Source organism: Pieris rapae, chromosome 12 (assembly GCF_905147795.1).
Source record: "Pieris rapae chromosome 12, ilPieRapa1.1, whole genome shotgun sequence".
Taxonomy (NCBI): domain Eukaryota; kingdom Metazoa; phylum Arthropoda; class Insecta; order Lepidoptera; family Pieridae; genus Pieris; species Pieris rapae.
In genome coordinates, this window is record NC_059520.1 from 5,507,696 (window position 1) to 5,526,589 (window position 18,894).

The following is an 18,894-nucleotide window of genomic DNA, read 5'->3' on the forward strand; positions in this document are numbered from 1 at the left end:
TGTAATACAAAAGTGTTTTTGTTGCTGAGATCGCCCTATAATTTTACTTTTATTTCGGTATGCGATTCAATTTAAAACGCTTAAAAACGTAAGCATTATAATCGCAATAGAATCACGTTGAAATGAAAACGAAATTACTGTACGGAGCGCATTCGAAAGTGACAAGAGAATCGTGAGTGGTGTACGGATTGCTGCGAGAGATCTTTGGAATAACAATACAATTCGTTCCTGACCTTCTGACTGATTAATGTGATTCTATTGCTTGAATGTAATATTGATAGAGTACGTACAATTACATGCATATCTTTTCCAATAATACGACTAAGAATTTGGGTTTGTTCTAAACGTTTTTGTTTTAATGAATACATAATCGGACTTTATTACACATTTGTATTTTGGATATTTTGGATAATATATTATTTAAAAAATCCTTATAAGGATTTTTTAAAATTTTAACATATCCAATCATATAAATGTGTGGGTCTTCGTAGGTACAATGAGCTTTCGTAGCGCGTAGCATTGCTACGATATATTTACTGGATTTTTACTGGATTTTTACTGGATTTTTACTTTTAAAAGGGAAATTGAATGTATCTTCGATATAAATGAAACGGATTATTGATTAATCCACTAGCTGGAGTTGGCTGTTACCTATAGGTAATACTATAGTATTCATTATTTGCTACTCACCATCGCTACTACATCGGGAGTCAACTTTCCGCCTCTTCAATTTGAGGTCTTGGAACAGACTCATGTTGTCGAGGTCACACGGGCCGCGGCTGAGTGTCATTATTCCTGTTAACAAAAAAAATAGTTTTATATCCTATTAAATGTATAGTCTTGGGACATGACAAGATATAGGAATAAACAGAGCTATGTTTGCTAGCTATGTATATACCACCAGGATTATAAATCAATCAAAACCGGAAATAATAAATTTCTGTTTTTGATAACCGTCAGTATGGTTTGAACTGGCTCTGTGGTTATCATGATATTTTTTTTCTTATACACATGAAAAATTTTATTTATTCAAGTGTATATATTTTTATCTATCCTATTTATAGGATAAAAACCCCATACTAAATTTATAATTCAAACATAACTATTTCTACTAACAGTTATATTCGACATCGATTGACGAAGGCAAAATTGTGATACAGCAAAACCGTACATTCAAATAAAATACAACGCAGTACCCATATTGTTTTATACAGCATGTGTTAATCCCTACATAATATATCACATACATACCTAGAGTAGTAATAGCATGCGTTGTAAATTGACGCGTAAAGAATCGTGTAGGTACACAATTTAATGTATGAATAACTTACGTCATCATGACAGTTTACATATAAAGTGCATAAGTGTACAATATTTTAGATACCTGACATTCGCGTATGTTAAGAAAACTTAAATAACTACATGAATATTTAATTTTAATTACCAAATTTTAGCCAGTATACGGAAAAATTAATTAAAGAACGACATTTTAAATATGTCGCGTATATCCAATTCTCCGTCGCATTTCAAAAATTTAAATAAGGATTTGGAATATTTTAAAATGCAAATTCAACAAGTTTAATTACGCAATATCATTGAGAAGTTGAAAATATAGTAAACTAAATAATGACATAAAATACTGTTTAAAGGTCTTTTTATGTAAATATCTCCAGAGAAATGTACAGTGTGTCACTGCCTTAAAAGTACTAGCACCAACATACGATGTAATGCCGTCATAACTGACGCAGTCGAAATAGTGTACGTAGAAAGGCTCTTACGTTGATCAATAAGAAACCACTTTCGTCATACTTTTACGATCATAGATCATTCTGCCGTGAAGAGAAAACTATAAAAATTTCATATCTTAATGTTTACTGTTCATATCTTAACATTTTATATAATACACGTAGAAAATGACTTGTACAAGTTATTTTTGCGTTTCATTTAAGTTTTTATACGATGTGTCTATCAAAACAAACACTTAAATAAAACTTATTTAGAAATCTTTAACAGTCACATCATTTCATTAATTTATTCAAACATATTTTGTAATAAACGCCGGTGGATCGTATTTTCATTTTTTTAAATAACATAACTTAGATGTGTAAATTTTCTTGGATCACATATTATCAATTACAAATTCGTGTCAAAGACCTTGATAGTGTCGCGTTAATGAAGCAAATAAAATGTCTGTGTAGTGCGTCGGGACTTCTACATCAGTTTTGTTTAAGGTCGGTGTAGACTTCCGCAACTCAATAGGACACGGCTGTGTTAAATATACAACATATTTTATTTTAAGACATGCAATATGTAAATAAATAAGAACTTTTGATCTCGATACATTATTCTTTTTTTCCATCAATATTCAGTAATATAGAAATCCAGTAAGCTATCGACCATGCACCTCTTTTAAAATTATGATTATTAATGATGTTTAGAGATGATTTTCAGCTGTTTTTAAAATCTAATATAGATCAATAATTTATTTGTAAGTAAAAACAGATCATACAATATTGAATGATAAATGTACTAATAACATATTATACCGGTTAAACAAGTAATGATCTTTTCAAGTGGGGTCAAAGTTTTCGGGTGGACTACTTCGGTTTGTTTAGACATTTAGTCACGCACATAAAGTAGCAAAACATTTTAGTTTAATAAAGGTAGTAAAGGATAGTAGGAAGGTAACAGTAAATTTTCATTACAACCGTTGAGGTCTCATTCCTCTGCCTATTTTACTCTAATTGCCTCTCTCTAACATCTCAGCCTTCGAACTGTGCACAGGAATTCGAACCGACAATGTCCACATTTATAAGCACGTGTTACCGTGTAATAAACCCATGGACTTGTCCTGTTACTAGTTTCAATAAAAAAAAGTTATAAAACAATAGACTTAAGTATTTGTTTGTTAAAACCCACCGTGTTTCTGTTATACTTCATAATATTTTTTATGAACTGCTTGAAGGTAATATAAATTCATTGCTTGGAGTTCTTCTTAGCGGTCATTGGAAGTCGGAAGAATAAACAGTTCCGGCTACAATGTCACTGCCGGTGCGAGGTCGACTTGTTTCGGCGACACTTTAATACTTTAGCTGAGTATCATTGGGTGATATTTAATCGCTTTCAAAACACGAGAGTAGTTTTATTTTCATTTAAACTTAATTTAAGAAAATATCATTAACGACATTAGTGTCCAGAACTAAAAGGTAATATTTATTTATTTAACAGGTGACTCTGCCGCATGATACATTTTTAAATAGTTTTTTTAATGAAAAGCTTTTATATTGTATTTTTGACTTGATCCATGTTTCCACAGGTTCAATTTATGATATCCTGATCAGGATTTAGATAGCCTTCGTGCGTACCTTGACATTCAGCTGCGCACGATCACATTTATTAACCGATCCATTTTAAAACCTCTAGTTACTTCCGATTTAGTACTTCCTGTATGGTAATTTTTTAAAAACTTCTTAATTAATAAAGCTTATATTTTTTGTGAGATATAAATGTATGAAATTTTGTGAGAGTTTTATTTATATGAGACTTAATCTTATTCTCAATTTATATGAAAGACAGAATAGTCTAAATAAAAATTCTAACATGTTTATTTATACAATTAATATTAAGTATTCATGTTAAATGAAATTGTTTGCCTACAGAATTTGAATATTGTTCTAATAAATAGAAATATTCTAATTGCTACGAATATATTTATGAACCTCTCATATTGATCAAACATGCATGAAAAAACTAGTCGCGAATTCTCAAATGTAACAATGAACATTATGGTTGTTAACAAAACTATTATTATCTGAACAGGCATCCTCCCACTACACTGTTTTGAAAGGAAGTGACATTATACCTTTTCGCTTTCACTTCATTGGAAAGTGAGCGTAAATAACGCATTTTGGCAGCGACAAAACCATGAGGTCATTGGCTTTTATAAATCATAGAGTATAGACATAGTGCAGCCATATTGTTTTAAAGTAAAAATCCTTAATATGTTTTTGTTTTTCAGATGTTTATGCAGTTCATCTATTTCTTTGATTTAATTCAAGCAAAATAGATTTAATTATTAACAAACATGCATTTTTTATTTAAACACAAGAGATTCTGTTTTGGCTCACTCTACTCCATCGCGTATTCCGTTAAAACAATTTTCGTGATCGTGATCCATGAGACGATCTGAGAATGTCATGGCGAACCCAAAACGTGTCGTTGTTTCGCAATCCACCGATTGTTATTTCCAAATAGACAATACTTATTCTGGTAGTAATAAAATTGCAAATTCATTTAATGCATCCATTAATTCGTATTTATTTCATAACATTTATATTTTAATAAGATTTGAATACGGTATATTTCTTAAAAATATTTATAAAATCCATTAGATTAAATAAAAATAAAAATGTATGTTTAAGCAAACTTGCACAAATCCATGACTTATTTTGAAGATTTATTATATATTAGATCTATTAGTTTTAATTTTAGCAATAGCCCGAAATATGAATTAAAATAAATTGAATAAAATAATTTATAACAAGAATTTATGATCTGTGTTTCTATATTTGTGATTACGAAACATACACATCGTTGATATTGCAGTTTTTAAAAATACATTCTATATTGCGACTAGTAATATAAACGAAACACCGCGTAGCACGTAGCGCGCGCTACGAGTTACGAAACTAGAAAAATTGTTTGGCTCTGTAAGATGAACTTTTTAATTTTTTTAAATATAATATCTAAACAAATATATAAATTACCCATTGTAGAGGTCATCGTCTGCAGTTGAGTTGCGTGTGCAGAGGCGTCTAGCGCCTCGGGCCCCAGCTTTTCGCCAGCCGACAGCTTGCTTAGCACGGCAAAATGCACATAACACAAAGTTCAACGTTTTCTAATCACCGATCACCTTTTTAATTTACGTCTTCTAAAAGAAACACCAACTATCAGCATAGTTTTTTAACGCAGCACAATGCACGTTCCTGCGAAGAAGGACACGGGGATAACACAAGTGGAGATTGATAGCGTCAGCATGCGCGCTCTCTCAACCTCTAGATTCGGCAAAACCACGATAACGACTGCGCGCAAATGTCGTCATGTCGAAATTCGAAACACTTTCACCTAAATATTCCGGCTCCGTTTCGGCAGACGCGGGCGTCGCTCTCGGCGCTCACGCACACATCGTCAACTCAGTAATTACGTACTGTAAAAATTGAGCTAGTGTTTTTCGTAGTCGACCTTACGACTGAAGTGCTCACCACCAAAATATACTTATCTCTGTCTTGAATTCATTCACCGTTACGTGAGGCGTTTTTTGTTTCATTTTTTTATCTTCGTCGAGGACGCGCGTGTGAGTGTGCGATTTCGATAGCGGGGTCGATGAACTCGACAAGGGATTTCGTTAGATGTGCAGTAGAATTTCAGTGTTAGGTTGTCTTTGATGTGAGTAACCAATATGTTACGGCGTGGCAAGGCATGTGCGGTGCCTACGATGGGGGAACTTCTCAATAACATCGTTAAGTAGGTCAGCCGCGTGTGCGCACGCTGTCATGGCATTACTTTACATGAGCATCTGCAAACTTTATTTGGGCGTTTTTTTACAATAATTTCTGGTACAAAGGGATCAATGTAACGATTATAAGTAATAATTAACAACAATCATAAATAAATGACGGCAGTGTAAATTTAAACTTGTAAAGAAATAAGCACTCATTTAACCTACATTATCCATTAGTTTTTGTCCAAAAGGTTAGACGGGCGATGGCCCAGTTTGGTGTTGGATTACATTAAAATAGAGTTCATTCGCATCGGCCTCTATTTGAAAATATCTAGATTACTGATTCATTATGTTAACAAAGAATAATTTGTATTAAACATCTAGGAAGCTATTCAAAGTATTGTAATTTATTTTACATATATATATATAGTGTTCACAAGTTGAGTCATACCTTATCAACAGTTGTATTATTTTTTCATATAGGAGGTTAGTTTATTGAGTCTAAATTAATTTTTACCTTGCTTACATATTTTTTTCTTATAACTAATAAAATATTGAACAGAATGAAATTACAAAGCATATTTATTTTCAAAAATATCCAAGGTTCATCTAATTATCTTTGTCGTCGTATGCGCATTGTCAGGTAGTCAAATATATATTTAGCTCTGTGAAACTGGGTTAACTATTCTCTTGTAAAAAATACCCGAAGTGACGCAAAAAATGCACTAAAAAGAGGTGAAAGCGAACCCGAGGTAACCCATTTTTATTCAAAAACAGGAAAGGCGACATCAATAACGATGAAATTAAAATCAGTGTTATATTTCGACACTCAGTGAAATGAATTTAATTTTTCATATAACTCTATATATATATGTTAATTGTAAAGTAAAGTAGCGAGTTATGCTATTAGTAATGTAATAATATACAAGACATTTTTAGTAAAAAGAAACTAAATGTTATTATCAGGTATTGACTTGATTAGATCTTATCTCTCTTACGCCTAGATTCTTAGGTCTAAAGATCTGTGTAAAGGTGAGTGACCTAACTGGCGAATTTAATCTTATGAGATTTGAAATGTTAATAAACCTAGGGTTTGATAAGTGACGCATATCCGATAGAAAAGATTAAAATGTTTGTTTATTAGTGGACTATTGTATCCATCTGCTGATAAAAAATCTTCCTATTTATGAAATTATTATATTCGGAGTTAATTAGTTGTTATTTTATTCAGACATCGACACGGTTTTGACAATTATCGTACAAAACATTCTACTTAACTCTTCAATTTAAGAGAACTTTTATTCGTAGGATAGGAAGGATACTTTATATGTATATTAAGAATCGAAATTAATTCCAATTTAATAAAATTTTAGAGGCAAAACGTGAGGTGACATTGTTTTCCTATATTGTTAAATATAATGTATATGCAAATAAATAAGCTGTGACTGAACGCTACAGTAGAGAGTTATAAAGTGTATGTTGCAACTGTATAGGAATTAAATTAGATCAAAATAATTGGTACTACTCTTTCTATTCAAATTTGATAGTAAAAAAAGCCTTTAGCTTTGGAACATACAAAGTATACGTATTCTACAGTAACGGAGTGGACCACTACTTTTTTTACTTAAATAAAAACCAGTATTTGATGGTACAAATTAAAAGTGATAAAATTCAAGATATATAGAAACAAAACAGTAATTAGTGCAATTTTCGTCACTGAGTGAGGTCATTCACACCTTTATCGACGATATTTGGATTGTCGACATATTGAAGGGTTGATGTCTCTTTAATTTTGACACGAACGCTGCAATCCTTTATGGGTTGCCTTCTGCATCTGTTTTGAAGTTCACTCTTTTTTACGGCGCAAAGGTCAACCATCTCTACCTCTAAGATGTCAATTTTTATCTAAGAGAAGTAGGTTTTGTACCATATTTTAATTATTATCACAACTGCACAAAAGCACTAATATATAAAATCCATTGGAGGACCGTAAGTTCGAACGCGTGACCTTAGGGGTTGAGACTCACACGCTTAACTAAAGTTGGCTGAAATTCTTTATTTAAGTAATAAGTTTTTTTTTGAAACACAAAATCACTGAAATGTAACAATACATACAAACATTAATCTTTTCAGAATTCTTGCTGAATACTGTTATTTCTTTTACATTTTTCCGTATATTCCGTATATATATGGGTGTGGGCGGGAATTTTCCAAATATCTCATTTTACGTGCGACAGTGCGATTTTCAAAATATTCTAAAATTAAAACTTTAATCAACTGTCAAAACTGCAAGTTCGCACCCTGTGGTTTAGCCACTGCCTTTATGAATCAAAGATAATAAACGATTGTATAATTACTTAAGGTTCGAACGTTAAATTTGAAAGTAGTACATTTAAACAATAGTTGTCATGTCATTGACACAAGCGCCTTTATTGTTCAATCAGTTTAGCGGTAACCAAGTAACAATTAAATGCATGTCCTAAACTGTCAATGGAGATTGTATCATTAGAAAGTTGGATGTATAGATTATTGTATTTGCAAATATGATTGATACATTTAGTTATTCGTAGAGATTTTGTTGCAAGATGTACGGAACTTCGATTCAGAACTTTTCTCTAAACTTACTACTTAATCTAAAAAGCCAACAATTATTGACGTATGTTTCCAAAACGACACAACACTGGGAAGTACAAAACATTCAATAGCTATTTCATACAAACATTACTTTTATAACAGGGTGAGTGTTTACAAGACCATGTTGAAAAATACGACTGTACGTTTTGCAGGATCAGACATATCAATGACGTGAAAAACGTCCGAGTCTATCTGCATCTATTTATGTTTTTACTCACATTATAATATAGCAGACCTTACGATGAAAGCAATATTTGTAAAAATTGTAATAGAACCAATCTAGTAACACGTACGTGATTGGAAGTATACACGACGTTACATAATGGTAGCATTGTGTACGCGCCGCGTGCCTTCGGGCAGCACCGACTTTGCCTGCGTCAACTGGTTTCACAACTCATCCACCACCACTGTTTTCACTTTTTCGCTGTCAAGAACTCGCCGATAAACAAACTTACATTTAGATGATAATTTCGAAAATATCGTAAGATATCAAACATAGTTCTAAGTCTTGATACTTTGTACTTAAGTTCAAATTGCGAAAACCCATCCGAAATAGTAGAAAATGTATTGTAGCGAATATTTAAATAGAAGGTCGTATGACGAGCTGGTGCGAATGTTAATTTAAATCGTATTCACTCCTAATAACATTGGCTTTATTCTGGCAACGTTATGTGTTAAGACTGTTATCAGTTATCAAGGAGTTGTAGAAACCTCGAGGCTGGTCAACGACCTTTTTTAGTTACTTGTTCACCATCGAAACAAAAGGTTTATTTTAATTGAGACATAAGAACCTTGAGATTCAGAATTACCTGTGTTGTCTTAGGTTATTGTTGTTTGTTTCATAACATAAACGTTATTCATTTGTTTTACTAAATGACAGAAATTGCTAAACTATTCCTTTACGTGTTTTTTATTATATATGATATTATAATATTGAACAGTATCATATGTAAGGATTTATTTTCGTAGGTAAAATTAGAACCAGTTGTAGGTACAATGAAATAAATAAGAAAACAATGAATTCTGCTAACTTATCATAACAGTACGGTGAAGCTGACATTGCCTCTCACTCGGCCACATAATATGAGTTACGCAAAAGGTCTTTACCCTTGTTTATTTAGGACAATTTTTTAAAAAGGTGTTTTAAAAAAACTTTATGTAAAGTTGATTCCAGAATATTCAATTAACTTCATATTAAAGTAATTATTTACACGAATACTTTTTATCACTTACATTCATAAAAGCATTTTGATATGTAAAGCATATAACTATTGAAATTTTTGTAGGTATATGACTGGATAATTTTTTTGTCATAAATATAAATTTAAAGTTGTTTGGTATTTAACAATTGGGTAAGATAAACAGGAAAACCAAACGACAAAGGTTACGTAAAGAAGATGCATGGATTCAGTGTATAGCTTGATTCAAAAAGTCTTTAAAGATTTATTTCCTGTTTAGTGATTTGATATTAATTTTAGTAACTAAAGTTCACGAGAAGAGATTATAAGCTCTTTAAAAATCTTGAAAATAGTGTTAAGCTTGGTAGACTTTAGAATTCGAATTTAATATAAAGTTAAACATTGTAAATTTAAAAGGTTTTAAATATATAATTGATATCATTAATAAATAAGGAATTATTTTAAAGTTTATTAATTTATTGTGAATATTTAATTATTTATTTGCATTGTATATTCACTTGCGAACTGAATACATACATTGTTCGGGATTTATTTGTATCAAGTGTAGCATTTTTAAGTAAGCGATTAACCCGGTCATTCTGTTGGCATGCAACTTCACGCAATACAGGAAACACACATTCATACATCTTTCTATGGATACATATACTAAAATACAAATATCTTACATGTTGACTGAATTTTAACTTTCACGGTTATTCATAAATTCATGGTATTATGATTTGATATATGATGATATTATGATTACTTTTACGCTGGTACTGTAGAAAACTTGTGTGTACTATATTTTAAAATAAGTATCTGGTCTTGTATTAAATATTGGGATAATTGGGTTAGTCAGCTGAGAGGGTGTTAGTAACGAACATGCGATCACGCGATGCCACAGTAACACATTAAAGAAACTAAGGAAAATGCCTTCCGGGGTGAACGGCCTTGTTGCGTAAAGAGTGGCGCAACCTGCGCGGGCGCCCCTCTACCGACCTACAGTCGACGTATGGGGCTGATGGAATTTTTTGCTTGAGTTTTGCCTAAATATATGACGATATGTTATTCATTTTTCGGCAGTAAATCGACGTAAGGAGCAACACAAAATAACAACTAATAATCGTTATTTTACTGTAAATAATTTTTTTAATAAAACCAAAATCTACTTCAAAAGTAGAAAATCAATTATAAAATTACAAGGTTTTTTTTCAAAGTGGGTCGCAGAAAATAAAAAAAGCCGATTCGAGTTTTTTATTTTACTTTGTAAGACCACATTATCTTTATCAATGCAAGTACTTTTGGTAAAAAACCTGACGTTGAATAATGGATATAACGATTTTTTAAGTCCGTAAATTATATGTAAATGACGAAATGAAATTTAACACCTAGGTCAAGGTTCTGCTTCTCTTCGAAATGGGAAAATTGCCACACAATCGACCTTAACAGTGTCGGCCACGAATGTATGGCGAAATATTTTTGTACTCATACTGAATTTCATAATTTCTGGAAACATCGATTTTCTAACCTTTATCTTTTACTGTTCTATATGCACAGTAAACACAGACAACAGCCAACAAAATTACCGCTCATGATTCTTTTGATAGCCTAATTTTTAAAATTAATAAAGATTAGTAAAGTTTATTTTGAAAATAGACTTAACCAAAAACCATTTTTCTTCTTTTCGTAATTTCTTGAAATTAAATTAGCTAATTTTATATCCAGAATTTACATTGAAGATCTCTCTATATTTGTATAAGTAGTAGATATGCCAAAGAAAATGGAAAGTCAGTTATACAACGACCACTAGAGGCGTGAAAGGCGTACGATTTTAATGTCAGTCGTGGTCAAGGTTTAGTTAAACATTTAAGATCTTGAAGATTTTATCTTTGAATTAACATTTATCGATTATGGTAAAGGGCCGTTAAATTTGTATAGCAAGTGTTTTCATACGCCATTTCTTAAATCACCGTCTTACAAAGCTCTTTCAATAGATATGTTAATTACTGAGATGAGCATTGCGTTTATCATCACTGATGTAAATAGTATTTGACTCAATCGGAATACTGATTCTCAATCATAGAAAAATATTATAATTACTTAACTTCATTAATCATTCAAGTTTTATTAATTACACGGCAATGCAGACAGTATTTTAGGTAATGAATTTAGTTTATTATCCTTTGATATATGGAAAAATTTCAATCCTTAATAGTAACTAATTCTGTTTTAATCAAAATACATTGTTCAATTACAAACGAAAGTGTAACATTGATTTCAGTTCCGTAGAATAGATCGAAAAGTAAAAAGAGTCAGAAAGAAAGTGAGAGTACGGTCTAGCATGCGCGAACGCAGACGCTGCAACGGTATCGGGTGTAGATCGTGACGTCACTTAAAGCCTTACGGTAAATCCCGTAGGACCTGTCTTATTCAATACGAGTGACGTGTTATGTTATCGACTTTTTTTTTGGATTCCTATATTATTTTAACGTGTGAGTGTTTTATATGATCATTTTAGAGGCATTTTTATTTCACGCACTACACACACCCTCAACAAGAACCACATTAAAAACTCTTAAACAATGTGTCACTACATTATGTACAATGTGGGAACTCTTAATAAAGTCAATAATAATTCAAGTCTTGAAAATAAATAATGTTAGTAATATTGAGTATAAATTGATTATAATTTTTAAAAAGAAATATAATCATAAGTATTTTATACCAAACTTAACTATACTCCATCGATAGATGAAGTCACGAGTCACGGCACTGGTCAAGCTATGCCACTTTCTCTTTCGATGCGCACACATAGATGTTATAGCCCAGTCATATTAGGTAAGAAAAGGGGTCAACCTCGGAATGAAAGATAATAAGCTGCAAATTGGTATGAACCTTTGTTTTGTCATTCTAAATGTTGTCTCAAAAGTCACAATCGTTATCGTGTCCGCGTCTTAAGATATTCCAGGTCAAAGGTCACAAAAATCGGTTTTTCGCGAATATCTGGCTTCCTGTCGGTTGAATGAGATTTGCATTTATTATAAAAGTTGTAGGCTATAAAATTCCCTACAACTTTTGTTTAAACTTTTTTTTCATACGACCAACCGTTTTGAAGGTAGAGCGCGAAGTGCACATCGTACAGTCATATACGGCCTAATGCAAGGTCAAGCGTAAGTTATGGTTATCAGTACGTTATAAAGTCAATTATTTACTTGGAAATTATAATTATTAAACAATGCCTATTATTTATGTACTAACTATTAATTATTTATATTTAATTAAAGTAAGTAACTTGATTATTTATATATAATTATTCATATTTAACTATTTAAGTATAAAATATTATTAATTCTGGATTATATATTTTAGTTTTATTTTAAGTTAACACGACATTATATATCTTTTCTTTAAAAGGCGTAAATTTCTCAATACTTACAATATATACCTGGAAATACTTGTCCCTACCCTATGCCCTTTTCTAAAAAGGAAAAAAACTGTTACTAGAGCATTGGAAAAAATTCCTGATTTAGATAAACGGGTGGAAGTATTTCAACAAGAAAACTGCCCAAAACAAACATTATAAGAAAATGGAGTGCGCATCTTGTTGGCATTATATAATGCTCCAAAATCTGAGGACAACATTGATCATTTCCGCTACACGCAATTCATCAAATTTACAAAACTAAATAAACCTGTACAACTGTCAACACTTCCACCAACAAGTGTAGCAGCTCATCAACACATAAAACGTGTCTACTACCAGATTCAAACGTGGTTAGGGAAGGACTTAGAACCTCAAGAATGGGGCTGGATGCTTGAAAATGAAATCCTGGAGCCCATACGAACGTTATTACCTCCAGCACCAGCCGAACTACTAAACGTAATATTTTGCAATTGCAAAAATGGTTGTGGTTCCCGCTGTGGATGCAAAAAATCAGGGCTACAATGTTCTTTAGCTTGCGGCCAGTGCAACGGACAAGCTTGCCTCAACGCTTCACTGTATCCAAGTAATCCCGATGAAGAAAATACATATGATCCCGATATTCTGGAAGGTTTGGAGATGAACATGACAGATAATGAGGATGATGACAATGAATCGAACATTTTTGAGCGACAAGAAGAAGAAGAAGACGAAGAAGAAGAAGATAATTAGCTTCCATTTCCAATTTCATTACAATTAAAATCAACAAAGATACTTTTGATATTTGAACTCACATTTTGATAAATGTATATTATGCCGTATTTAATAATAAATAAAAATATGTGTAAAATATATACTCTTACTATCATTTTAACTTAAAATAAAACTAAAATATATAATCCAGAATTAATAATATTTTATACTTAAATAGTTAAATATGAATAATTATATATAAATAATCAAGTTACTTACTTTAATTAAATATAAATAATTAATAGTTAGTACATAAATAATAGGCATTATTTAATAATTATAATTTCCAAGTAAATAATTGACTTTATAACGTACTGATAACCATAACTCACGCTTGACCTTGCATTAGGCCGTATATGACTGTACGATGTGCACTTCGCGCTCTACCTTCAAAACGGTTGGTCGTATGAAAAAAAAGTTTAAACAAAAGTTGTAGGGAATTTTATAGCCTACAACTTTTATAATAAATGCAAATCTCATTTAACCGATAGGAAGCCAGATATTCGCGAAAAACCGATTTTTGTGACCTTTGACCTTGAATATCTTGAGACGCGGACACGATAACGATTGTGACTTTTGAGACAACATTTAGAATGACAAAACAAAGGTTCATACCAATTTGCAGCTTATTATCTTTCATTCCGAGGTGAAAGCCCTAATATGACTGGGCTATTATAGGTTTATTACATCATGCAAGTTTGGCTGACGCATCGAAAGGTCATCTATTACTATGCTTTCACTTTTTACACGAATAAATATTTAGATCGATATTATTTAATAAACGGAACACAAAACTTATTTTGAATATCCAAATTCATTCTCTGTAGGCTCGCAATTACTGCTGCGGTAAAAAAAGCTCAAAGGAGTTTGAAAAGTTTGTATGTAAATTAAACCAAAAGGCAATATTCTCTATTAATTAAAGAAATAAAAATAATTTAATAAATAATTAAACAAATAAAATTAAACTATAAACATTATATGCAACTAATACGGTTTATAACGCCATCTATTACTGCATTACGGAATCAGTGTTTTGAAATAAATCAATTTATATACATTGTACCGTTATTACCTAATGAAAATAAAGCATTAGATTATATACCTCAAGAGCGAAAAAACTAATATAAATAATGAGATATTGGAGAAGACCCAATTTATAATTCTATGCTGCAGAGATACTTCAAACAATGTAAATTGTATGATTGTAATTTGTTATCAACTCACTTTCATACTCCATATAATAATAAGGTATCAGATCGAAATTTTATTGTGCCTGATTCACTAACTAACTAACTATTTAACGTATAAAAGATCATTTTAGACGACCCCGAAATATTTCTTATTTCTCCAGATTTGATAAAATGTACCACGTTTGGCCCAGTAAATCAGGGCAGCTAACTCTTTCTGTGCTCTCTACGGAATAATGATGCAATTAAAATCATAATGAAAATAGTATAAATCCGTTTTATCTAGAGGAAAACGCGAGGTAGCATAAGTCCGTGACTCCTACATCATTGTCACTAAGGTTCAGATGCAAGGTCGGTACGCTCAAGCCCTGCGTGGGAAATTCATTGGCAAATAAATTTAATTTAAGATCTGTATAGATTCTTCTATAACTGAATTATGTATTATCATTAATTTATTTGTTGATAATCTGGGACAAAAAGTTTTTATTTAAACACGCGACTGTTACTCTTGCGTCACTGTATCTAATAACTATATTGAACTTATGTCTTTCCCTGGAATCCGACATCCCAAAATTAGCTTGATAGAATTTACGAGGGCATCCTAGTACAGTAACTTTTTACCTTTGTTTTCTGTTATGGCTTTTATATAAAAAAATTCCAACACCTATGTGTACGTTGCCAGAAAATTTTACTGTGAAATAAGTAAATCGAATCATTTTTACCCCACAAATACAACTCTAATTCAACGAGACATCCCTTTACTATTTTATATTTTGTGCTGTTTTTAATATTAGTTCAATAATTTTAGCTGGACTTTAAGTTGAATCAGTATGAATAACAATTCATGTGTATTTTAATATTATTTTTAAGAAAGAAAATATGTTACAAGTTCCGTTCAGAGCTTCGCAGAAACATTCCCACATATGGTACACGCATTGATGAGTCAATTTTATGACTTTACTATCATTGACCTTAATTTCTTGACAGCACTAGATTACATATGTTCTTATGCCATTCTACGTAATTAAAATCTATAGTATAGTATACATAAGAAATATTTTATTATGGTTATAATATACATTAAAAATAAGCCTAACCGAGGGTCAGAGTTAGGTTAGTCCATTTTAAGAGAACAACAAAATATCTTCTTACTTATACTAAACAATCGCATTCATAGATAGGGTAAGATTCTGAAGATTAGACTTAACTCTAAGTATAACACCCGTATATAAAAATTAATTTTATTTTGACATATGGAAGTCAACGTTCACGATAAGCCTCGCCTTTGAATTTTACCCTTAGACCGTGCTGTTTGAGTAATTGAACATGGAACTGCTTGTGTTTAAATGCCTAGACAAGAGTGAAATATTCCGACTTTACAATGGCCTACATACTACACCCATAAAACAGTAACACGAACGGAAACGTGCTATTTAAAATATAAGTTTACTTAGTATTCAAATTGGAGTTTCTACTTTTACTAGCGTTATCGTGTGGGAGCGATAATAGACTATGTTGGCGATATTATGAACTATTTACGAACCGTGACGAGTTGTGTGCGTGAATGTACTTGCATTGTCGGTTTCAATCTTGAATCTAGGGCACTCATCCCGACTGTACAGAGTACAGTCAAATACAATGCAGCGTTATGCAACATTCGCACGTCAGTTTACGCGATGGTAATAGTCTATTGAGAAAGTGCTACATGTACGAAATTTCTGCTTACATATAAACGGTATAATGGACTTTTGAACATAGCACTAAGGTAGCAAAATTAAATCAATAAAAGCAATTTATAATCAAGGTAACATAACCTAACTGTTTACTATACGAAATAAATATTTTGTAGTAACATAAAAATTCACCACCTTGTTCATAAAATATATGTTAGCTTTATATTATGTATAATATTTGATTGCACTGACCATTTCATCAATAAAGTTTATATAGTATCACTGGTTTTGTTTTTATGAATAAAGTGTATATTCAAATTAACGATTGCAGTGGAAAATCACCTGCACTTTACATTCACTTGATAAAAGTACAGTTTCATATACGTACCCGTTACATATGATGAATTTTTCAAATCTATTACGCATCTAGCACCATTTAAATAATACATTCCTAGCGACAATACATTACCTTGCTAGCGTGCGTTGACGCATCTACGTGCAGCGTGACCTCTCGAAGTACTAAATCTATCCTGCTCACTCATACACTTAGAATACAAGTAAGATAGAGTCAGATGTCAAATATAAAGTTTGCGTCGACCTTCGTTAAGGTATCTAACAAAAATGAAGGGCTTACACTTCGTACATTTGAAGGTAAAACAATACAAACACAGGGTCCTAATTATGATTGAACCTTGTTCCTAAATTACATGAAAATTGGTATAACTTTACGTACAAGTACAACAAAATGAATTAGACTTGCAAGACATATCTATAAATAATAGTGTCGATATTTATAAGAAATGTTAAAAAATGTGTAAAGCCAGAACAAAAATATAGGCTAATTTTGATACCCAAATAACTAATAATAATAAACATTAAAACTATAACATAATACTTGTTATCCTTATTTTAAACAGTTCGTTTTAATTGTACTGCTTTTGTGCTCGGTACATTTAACGCTTTGCATATCCTTTCTAACTTTCACTGACCTTGGCAAAGACACAATAATACGCCTTCCAAATGAGATAAATAAGAATAACAACACACACATTTAACTTTCTATGCACTTAACTAATTTATTTTAATTGTATATAGAATGAAAATGTATTAAATTTTTAAGTAAGACTATTTGCAAAACATAAATCAAGCATACTATTAATAAAATGTAAATGTGCATATTTTGCTTATGCTAATCTTATTTAAAAAATGCCGAAAAGTCTAGTTTATTATGAGTTTCATTATTGTCAAAAAATACACATGAAATATTAACGCAGTGGCGGTTTGACCCTAAATCGGTTTTGGCCTCAGATAGCATCTGTTTCTTTGACTAAATAAAGATTCCTTTGCCGTATGAGTAAGTATTAATTACTCATGTAGAAAAACAAGCTATACTGTTGGTATTATTTGACTGCACGACCTGAGGAATAAGTCGTTTAATCCTGTAGGCCAACACTTCACACACACGCCCACACTCACACGTTTTCAGTTAATATTATAACTGCATGATTTAATTTAAACTGTTAAAAAAGAATGGTTTTTACTTGTGTGTGACCTGGTATTAGTTTTGATTTACGTTTATAGTTTTTATATTTTTTTATATTTTATTTTTTCAGTGGTTAGGAAACTTCTGCAAAGTTCTCCGTGATTTGGTACTTTTTAGGACAACTTGTGGTGGTAAACCATCTGGAAAAAAATATTTCTCCGGGAATTTATTCGGATTTAACATAATATTGTTAAATCGTAAGTAAACGTTTTTCACATTTAGACCGAAAAAATACCAGAAATATAATTTATAAGTAATATAGAAAACTATTTATTTCAAATGTCTCTCATACTGACCGCGATCTTATCCGTAACAGCATCAACTTTGACCTAAATCTGGGATTTAAAGAGAAAGTGCAGATAAGGGGACGTGATGGCAATACTTTAATACACTTTATATCTGAGGAGATGTTGAACCAAGTGAGATCGGGGTTAATCGACTACTTTTACTTTTCATTAAACATTTACTAGAATTTAAATTTGATATGATTATTTACCTTTGCATTTTACGTCCTTTTTAAAAATGTATATCAAGTCACTATCTGGACAACTATCTGGTAACCAACAAACTGAGTTAAGAAATAAGACATTGTACATTGACAGGTGTTGTGAGAAAAACTATGTTAGATTTAAAAATATTATTAACAACGTAAATTGAAAAAACAAGTGTTCAAACATTATCAAATTTGCATTTTTATGCAACCGTTAGACAATTTGACAAATCGAATAATCATTCATCAAGTATTAAACATATCAATGAAATTTTCCTTTTTTATGATTTGACAAGAAAACATTTTCGGATCAAAGTAAGTAACCAAAGGCTTAAAGTAACGTAAAGTTAAATACGGAAATGGAACTTGTTTACATTGATGTTATCTGAAAGAATAGTGCAATAGACAGGTTGCCCGGCAGATAACCTAAACTAAAACGCGAACATTGATATGATAAGGCGTTACTCCGCTACAATCATTAGATAAACATATAGGTCACTGAACCGACCTAGTTT

General features: G+C 31.4%; 1 protein-coding gene across 4 annotated transcripts in view; it reads right to left on the reverse strand.

Moving 5' to 3' along the window:
* Positions 1-18,894, reverse strand: part of LOC111004472 (hormone receptor 4) — a 66,919-nt gene that overhangs the window by 14,715 nt on the left and 33,310 nt on the right. For 2 of the 4 annotated variants that reach the window (XM_045630484.1, XM_022275514.2), the window contains one exon: positions 691-795. In XM_045630484.1, coding sequence (XP_045486440.1) covers positions 691-790 — 100 coding nt within the window. In that variant the 5' untranslated portion in view covers positions 791-795. Of the gene's footprint in view, positions 1-690; positions 796-4,766; positions 5,363-18,894 lie in introns of those variants that run through there. The other 2 variants (XM_022275521.2, XM_045630483.1) reach the window with 2 other exon arrangements.